This window comes from Limulus polyphemus, unplaced genomic scaffold, assembly GCF_000517525.1.
Source record: "Limulus polyphemus unplaced genomic scaffold, Limulus_polyphemus-2.1.2 Scaffold5304, whole genome shotgun sequence".
In the NCBI taxonomy this organism is placed as follows: domain Eukaryota; kingdom Metazoa; phylum Arthropoda; class Merostomata; order Xiphosura; family Limulidae; genus Limulus; species Limulus polyphemus.
In genome coordinates, this window is record NW_013670914.1 from 63,899 (window position 1) to 73,539 (window position 9,641).

General features: G+C 35.0%; 1 protein-coding gene across 1 annotated transcript in view; it reads left to right on the top strand.

Annotated features, from left to right (window-relative positions):
- The window catches only part of LOC106472407 (Krueppel-like factor 5), a 21,823-nt gene extending 21,196 nt beyond the window's left edge, over positions 1-627 (top strand). The window contains exon 5 of the mRNA XM_013933051.2: positions 6-627. Coding sequence (XP_013788505.1) covers positions 6-177 — 172 coding nt within the window. The 3' untranslated portion in view covers positions 178-627. The remainder of the gene's footprint in view (positions 1-5) is intronic.
- Positions 628-9,641: the final 9,014 nt, after the last annotated feature.

The window sequence follows — 9,641 nt, forward strand, 5'->3', positions numbered from 1 at the left end:
TACAGGTGTCACTGGCCCGAGTGTCAATGGCGGTTTGCCCGTTCCGACGAACTCACCCGACACTATCGGAAGCACACCGGAGCCAAGCCTTTTAAATGTAAAGTGTGCGACCGATCGTTTGCCAGGTCCGATCACCTAGCTCTACACATGAAGCGCCACCAACCAAAAATAAAGTGATACCTCACCGTCCCCAGAGTGCGACAGTTTAGAGGAGACGCTGAGTGTGTGTGTGTGTGTGTGAAAGGCCAGATCCTGGTGGAATGTGAAAGACGCCAAGCGTGTTATACGCACCACCCACCAGGAGGTGTGATAAGCCGGAAAGAAATTGATGAATTGTTTCTTTATTTGAAATTTTACGAAACTTGTCTGCGTCTTGAACCATTGGTGTTCGCTTGCTCTTTGAGACAATTAAGACACGACAAATTAGATTACACTTCGGAAAATGGTTTTCCTTGGACCATTAACATCTGTATTTTTATGCGAGTTTAAACTCTTGATTCCAGTGAAACACTCTTCTACATATTTTATGTGCCATTCTCTTTTTCAATGTAATCCGCCCTGCTTCTCGAAGTATCCGGAACGACAGGCCTGTGATTGTACAGCCGTTAGATAAAAGGTTTTACATTCCCCCATCTCTCAAGTGCCATTGATATACTTTTATTAAACTGTTTTCGAGCATTTATTCTACAGGGGTGGGGGGTGGGGAGGTATATTGCCATTTACGCTTCGTTATCTTTAAAAAGTTTGTATATAAATCTTTTAAACATTTATATGTGTGTGTGTATATATATACACATATATAATACCTTTTCAAAAGATATATATACACACAGCTAGAAGACGTTAACTTGTATATACATCTTTTAAAACGTTTATATATGTATTGAACATGTTACCCTGCTTATAAATTTGTGTAATTAATGTTAGAACTTTGTAAGAGTTTGTCCCCCCTTGTTAAAACTAACACATCTTTACGCCACTTACCTGGGGGAGTTTTTAATAACGTACGTTATCTTTGTTTTGATGTTCTAAAACTTGTAACAGAGTAATTTTTGTCTTCAAAAAACGAAGTAAACTAGTTTGAAGTTTTCTATCTATATCTTAATCTGACTGCTGAAGCTACCGAATCTATTTTGTAACTGATAAAAAACAAAGTTACAGTTATTCGCACATGATTATTCTCAAAGTATGTACCTGAACACTTTCATGGTTAACAAGAAACTACAAACAACATTGTTTACTAATCAGAATGACACTATAAAGAACATTGTTTAATAATCAGAATGACACTACAAACAACATTGTTTACTAATTAGAATGACACTATAAAGAACATTGTTTAATAATCAGAATGACACTACAAACAACATTGTTTGATAATCAGAATGACATTACAAACAATGTTGTTTACTGATCAGAATGACACTACAAACAACATTGTTTACTGGTCAGAATGACACTGGATATAACATTGTTTTAAAACTAAATGACACTACAAACAGATTTTGATAATTAAATGTCACTATAAATAGTATGGTTTCATAATTAAATTTCACCATGGACAATGATGTTTAATAATGAGAATGACACTTGAAGTTACGATCCTTTTTAAAAGTAACTTATACTTGATATTACCAAGCTAAGTCACGAACCAAGTTGGAGCTGTAGAAGTTAGGATTCTTTTTCAAAATGTTTCGTTCTGGTTTTTATTGTTTACATATATAAGTTTTGTAAGAAAAAAAACCATTTAATTATGTTGGACATGTTTTCTATTCTGTATTACACTTAGGATGGGTGATTTTTCAGATGGATTTCTTTCATCGATCTTTTACAAGTACTGGTGTAATGGAGTAAATATTTACACCCTCCCAAATAACTGGAGGACGTAAGGCTCTTGAAAATAAAGAAAATATTTTTCTGTTTAATATTTTTGAATAATAAAAACAATTACTTTATAAAAACAAAAACAATTTGTTGCTAAAGACTTTTCTCTCTATTTACTATTGAAAATTAGAAATTTCTATTTAGACATCAGCACACCGCCCTCTATTGGTCTAAATTTGTATATAAAATTAATCGTACGCTGTGCCTTATGTACGAATAATACTGAAGTTCGGTACTTTGACTAAATCTTGATAATTTCATATCGTTCAACCATTGACGGTTAAACGTTTTATCGAAACGACTGATTCACCCAGAGCACTGAAACGTGCAATGTTTAGCCCATCTAGGTCGTGGTTTACTTCTTCAAAACAAGTTAAGCCTATCTAGGTCGTGGTTTACTTCTTTAAAACTAATTTAGCCCATCTAGGTCGTAGTTTACTTCTTTAAAAGAAGTTAAGCCTATCTAGATCGTGGTTTACTTCTTCAAAAGAAGTTAAGCCCATTTAGGTCGTGGTTTACTCCTTCCAAACAAGTTAAGCCCATCTAGGTCGTGGTTTACTTCTTTAAAACAAGTTAAGCCTATCTAGGTCGTAGTTTACTTCTTTAAAAGAAGTTAAGCCTATCTAGATCGTGGTTTACTTCTTTAAAACAAGTTAAGCCCATCTACGTCGTGGTTTACTCCTTCCAAACAAGTTAAGCCCATCTAGGTCGTGGTTTACTTCTTTAAAACAAATTTAGCCCATCTACGTCGTGGTTTACTTCTTCAAAACAAGTTAAGCCCATCTAGGTCGTGGTTTACTTCTTTAAAACAAGTTAAGCCTATCTAGGTCGTGGTTTACGTCTTCAAAACAAGTTAAGCCTATCTAGGTCGTGGTTTACTTCTTTAAAACAAGTTAAGCCCATTTAGGTCGTGGTTTACTTCTTCCAAACAAGTTTAGCCCATCTAGGTCGTGTTTTACTTCTTTAAAACAAGTTAAGCCCATCTAGGTCGTAGTTTAGTTCACAATAAACTACGACCTGGACAAATATTGTAACACAGTCGTCCATGAAAGGAGTTCGTGTATTATCATTATTTGTTCAATAAAGTTCACAACATGTGGTAACTATCGATACAGTAACTTTTCTATTTTATTAAACCACGTGTTTGGTTTACTTCTTTAAAACAAGTTAAGCCTATCTAGGTCGTGGTTTAGTCCACAATGAACTACGACCTGGGCAAATATTATAACACAGTCGTCCATGAAAGGAGTTCGTGTATTATCATTATTTGTTCAATAAAGTTCACAACATGTGGTAACTATCGATACAGTAACTTTTCTATTTTATTAAACCACGTGTTTGTTATCTGTTCGAAAAACACATTGTAGAACAAACGTATTTGATCAGTTTGATCAAAACCAAAGGGTATCAGCTTTTATCACAACCAGTAAGTCACTATCCAGTCACTCAAACATAGTATGTACACAACCTTCATATCACAATACTTAATTACATTATAAGAAACCTATGAACACACTCTGAATTACTTCGGTGTTATCGTATTAACTCTGAAGTTACCACAGAGACCTTAAGCTTCTGTGGGTTTCGAACAGAAACTTTTTACTGGAACCGCTTCCTAAATACGTGGGTTTTAAACCAAAACTGAAAACGCTCTTAGATAAAAATTTATGAAGCTTTTGTTTGTTTGTTTCTAGCACAAAGTTGCACAATGGGCTAACTGCGCTGTGCCCACCGAAGGTATTGAGCCTCTACTTGTAGTGTATATAAGCCTACTGCTGACCCACCGGGGCAAGACAGGCTTTAGTTTTTAAATAATTCTGTTAACTACCTTCTTTGTTTAAACTCGTTCCACGGTTTAGTAACTCGTGTATCAAAGTTACTGTATTTAACAAGAGATTAATTCACTTCTCCATACAAAACGTTTCATTTTTAAGCCCTTTAGAATAAAATATCACCTCGTTGAACATACGTACTCCGAAAACTAGAAACAGTAATGAACGTGGCTTTTTCTCTCCCGGCCCTGATACCGTCGTTATTATTTATCTATAATCCCTTTCCCACTCCCCTCGGTTGGGAGGTAATTCCAAGAGGGTTAGGTCCGGTTGGAAACACAGGTTCTTTGTCTAGCAGGTAGTTAGTTAACTTGGACTTCACACGATAATAAAGACGTGGAAATTAAGGTCGGTCACACCTGATATAGAATTCGGAGGAAGATCCCCGTGGTTGAAACTTCAAGCAATGGGTGTACCATAACTTTGTGTTAATGGCTCCTTGTTTCTAATTAATACATGTGATTTTAAAGTATTAATAGTTTGATACACACAAAGCGACCATTTGTTTGATAACCGGTCAGTGTCCGCGCGACAAGGATAGTGATTTTAATAACTCACAGAATAACCACGTGTTTGGCAAATCTAATAGTCGTTAACTTACATCCGAATTTTTTCTTCCAATCCTAAAGAACTCATGATTCTTCATAATTAACAAAAGTAACTTTCCCAAGATTACTACACACACACAATTCAGTGTTGTTTTTTCTACAAACAGATCAGTATTATTTCTTATGTTACATTAAAACCTATAACCCAACAGTAACGGTTTTACAAATTAGAATAAAACCTATAACCCAACAATAATGGTTTTTACAAACAAGGATAAAACCTATACCCAATAATAATGGCTTTGTAAAAGAAGATAAAACTCGTAATCCAACAATAGTTGTCTTCCACAAGTGGATAAAACCTGTAACCCAACAATATTTCTACAGGGGATAAAACGAATAACTCAACAATAATGGTTTTACTCAAGGGGATAAAACCTGTAACCCAACAATAATATTTCTACACAAGGGGATAAAACCTGTAAACAACAATAATGGTTTCTACACTCAAGGGGATAAAACCTGTAACTCAACAATAATGGTTTTACTCAAGAGGATAAAACCTGTAACCCAACAATAATATTTCTACACAAGGGGATAAAACTTGTAACCCAACAATAATGATTTCACACAAGGGGATAAAACGAATAACTCAACGATAATGGTTTTACTCGAGGGAATACAATGAATAACGGGATCTTGGAGTCATAAGAATTATACAACCTGCGTGATCTTGAAATCACAAAGACTACAATCATGGAAATATTGATATCACAAGGACTACAATCAGGGAAATGTTGACATCACAAGGACTACAATCAGGGAGATCTTGAAGTTACAAGGACTACAATCAGGGAGATCTTGAAATCACAAGGACTACAAACAGGGGATCTTGAATTTACAAGGACTACAATCAGGGGGGCTCTTGAAATCACAAGGACTACAATCAAGGGGATCTTGAAGTTACAAGGACTACAATCACGGGGATCTTGAAATCACAAGGACTACAATCAAAGGGATCTTGAAGTTACAAGGACTACAAACAGGGGGATCTTGAAATCACAAGGACAACAATCAAGGGGATCTTGAAGTTACAAGGACTACAATCAGGGGATCTTGAAATCACAAGGACTACAATCAAGAGGATCTTGAAATCACAAGGACTACAATCAAGGGGATCTTGAAGTTACAGAATTACACGTTAACTAACTGAATGTCACGTTAGGTTCCACTGAGGGAAAGTAAAGAAGAAAGTATACAACAATTCAATCATAAAAGAAAAATGCATAATACATTCTGATTACTCAGCTTTTCTAAAAACAAATCAGGAACAACGATCTTATTATCATAAATTGGTTTAGAAAGCAACTTTCTTTTACTAAACAAAACTGGTTACTGTTTGTCGACCTGAATAATAAAGAAAGTATTAAAAACAACTTACCAAACATTTCAGGAGTCATTACTATAAAACAAAATAAGGTTGTTGTTCTCTGCTAAAGAAATAAAAGCTGATTCTTCACTACATGAAGCTAGGGTTTAGTGCTCCGCCACAGAAAGAAGCACTGATTCTTCACAGCATTAGGCTAGGACGTAGTCCTCCGTCAGAGAAAAAAAGACACGGGTTCTTCACGGCGAGAGGATAGAAAGTAATCTTACAATAAATACGAAATTAATTAGATTACAGATTAATTAGATGCAAACAACGAAGATAAATTAGATTCAATGTCTATCATGCAAAGCAATAATTAAATTCTTAATTAGTAGTTAATTAAAAATTAAGCCTAATAATTAGAGTTAAAATAGATTGTTGTAATTATAATGTATTGATTTAGTGCTGTGGTATTGTCGCTGTTAATGACTTTTTCGGCCGTAATCCTAAGAACGAACTTCCATCAACTAAGTAAAAACTATGACTTAATAGTTTCATAAGTATGTGGAAGTCTTCAAATTATTGAAGATGTTTAAATACAGACATATTAACACTTGTGAAATATATTTTCAACACAAATGACTATAACACTAAATCGGCAAGTCGTTATAATGGCCAGCATGTTCCGTGGAATTTGGCTTAGAGCAACACTTAACGTCATAAGCTTTCCGGGATCAAACGTAGGATGATTTCATCACAATTTATGAGTACCGCATGAGCCTAATGCCTAATAGTGTTTCACTGAGTTAAAAGCTCTAGGGTTTAAAGAACAGTAAAATTACAGAGTTATGAGCCACAACAATCATTAACAGACGGAACTTACAAGTCCACGGACAGCGCCACGGATTAGGTACCACATGATTAGTTACATAAACCAAGTGAACCCTAGCTGTGAGGCTACGTGCTCAGACTTTTAAGATGCGCGCTGAGTTCAAGATTACCATGGAACTTTTAGTATTCTAGCAATAATCATATTTAATATAACGTGATTATTCACTAAGAAAGCAACAACAATACAAAACGCGTGCTCGGCGAATCAGACTGGCTTTCCAGAAGCAGCTGAAACCTTTAAAACGGAAAGACTGCACACTCATTCGTGTCACGAATGGAATATCACAGCCAACGAAAGATTCTGTCAAAATACGGTGGTGGGCATAGCGCAAATAGCCCATTGCGTAGCTTTCCGCCTAACAACAACAACACACACACAAAAACTATCAAAATACGACAGTAAGTACTAACAGTAAGGTTTTGACAGTCGTATGCGGTTGCTTGTCACGAGTAATTACTAATTAAGCTGGTAACCATGACAACAAAAGTACGATATTATTTACAGCAACGTTTCCCAACCGGTGGTTCGCGAGAAAAATTTGGTAATGGCGTCTTTTTCATTTTCCTTATATTACAGTTCTTACCAATATTTAAATTTCCTTCTGATTTATTAAAATATTTACGGAAGGAAATAACTTGATACAGAACCAGGTGTCACTAGTTGTAGTTAAATGGTTTTGTTTTCAGTTTTGCTATTGTACTTCGGTTGTACTAACTGTAAACTAGTGACAATATCAGTTATTTTATTTTACAAAATAAATTTCTTTATTATTACTCAGGGGGTTCGCGAAGAGGTTAGGAACCGTTGATATACTGTGTATCCAGCGCTCTGGCGGTGTGTGTTATTGTCACTGTCACAGGCGATGTACAAGAAAATACAGGTATTTTCCAGCTTTGCCACAGTTGCTGAAGGCAACTAGTCAAGAGTATATATGTATATTAACAGTTAATCTTCAGTCGTATAATACATACACGGCCTTAAAGTGAAAACGGGACGCGAACCATGGACACTCGAATCCACAGTCTGTAACACCAACCAGCTCACAAGGGATGAGAAGAAAATGTATAACGTTTTTAATACAAAAATGTTAGTTACAAAGAACGTATTAAGTCACGTGCTAATTACGTTCGACGAGACAATAGAATGAACGGTGCCAAAAATATTATTTTCACACTCATTTCTCAATTGGATTTAGAAGTGATGATTATTTTCACACTCACTTCTCAACTGGATTTACAAATGATGATTATTTTCACACTCACTTCTCAACTGGATTTAGAAGTGATGATTATTTTCACACTCACTTCTCAACTGGATTTAGAAGTGATGATTATTTTCACACTCATTTCTCAACTGGATTTAGAAGTGATGATTATTTTCACACTCACTTCTCAACTGGATTTAGAAGTGATGATTATTTTCACACTCACTTCTCAACTGGATTTACAAGTGATGATTATTTTCACACTCACTTCTCAACTGGATTTACAAGTGATGATTATTTTCACACTCACTTCTCAACTGGATTTACAAGTGATGATTATTTTCACACTCACTTCTCAACTGGATTTACAAGTGATGATTATTTTCACACTCACTTCTCAACTGGATTTACAAGGGATGATTATTTTCACACTTACTTCTCAACTGGATTTACAAGTGATGATTCGCAATTTTTGGAACTTAATTTTCTAACTTTCACTCTTCTACTTATCAAACTTTATTTTTCGTATTAACAGACTGTTGACGTTTCAATAAATCTTGGTTGTTTGTGAAACCTATAACAAGTCTTGTTTGCCCATAACCAGAAACGCTGATGAGGTGTAGAATTCCTCGAAACCGGTAAAACTCAGTGACAAGTGTTGAATTGAATAGTAGACTGGGCTTCACAGGTATTTTTAGTATCGGAAACAGCTTGTCTGGTGAATAATAAATTAGTAGTAACAATGGTAAAAAGACAATCAAAACATATGATACTGACATTTAAATGTTATTAAACAGCTTGTCTGGTGAATAATAAATAAGTAACAACAATGGTAAAAAGACAATCAAAACATGTGAGGTTGACATTTAAATGTTATTAAACAGCTTGTCTGGTGAATAATAAATTAGTAGTAACAATGGTAAAAAGACAATCAAAACATATGATACTGACATTTAAATGTTATTAAACAGCTTGTCTGGTGAATAATAAATAAGTAACAACAATGGTAAAAAGACAATCAAAACATGTGAGATTGATATTTAAATGTTATTAAACATAAAATTTCTTATCTAGTGGCTTGGCGGTTAGAGAAGTAGACTCGCAATCTGCGGGTCTGAAGTTCGACTCCCATCACCGAGCCTTTTCAGCCGTGGAGGCATTATAATGTGAAGATCAATACCACTATTTGTTGGTAAGGAGTAGCCCAAGAGTTGACTGTGGGTGATGTTGATTAACTGCCTTCTCTCCAGTCTATCACTTCTAAATTAGCGAAGATAGCTCTCGAGTAGCTTTTCGCAAAATTCAACAAAACAAACAATAATTTAGAATGGCTCTATGACAACAATATCCAGTTTAAATTAATAAATATAAAACGATAAAATAATATACATTTCAAAATAATGACTACATATTTCCACGTGTCACACGTCATCTTCAGAAGAATGGTTCTGTAACAACAATATCCAGCTTCTTTCACAGCGTATTGTTCATGGAAAGATCAACAAAACAAACAGAACCTTAGAATGGTTCTATAACAACAATATCCAGCTTCTTTCAAAGTGTATTGTTCATGGAAAGATCAACAAAACAAACAGAACCTTAGAATGGTTCTATAACAACAATATCCAGCTTCTTTCATAGCGTATTGTACATGGAAAGATGAACAAAACAAACAGAACCTTAGAATGGTTCTATAACAACAATATCCAGCTTCTTTCAAAGCGTATTGTTCATGGAAAGATCAACAAAACAAACAGAACCTTAGAATGGTTCTATAACAACAATATCCAGCTTCTTTCAAAGCGTATTGTTCATGGAAAGATCAACAAAACAAACAGAACCTTAGAATGGTTCTATAACAACAATATCCAGCTTCTTTCAAAGCGTATTGTTCATGGAAAGATCAACAAAA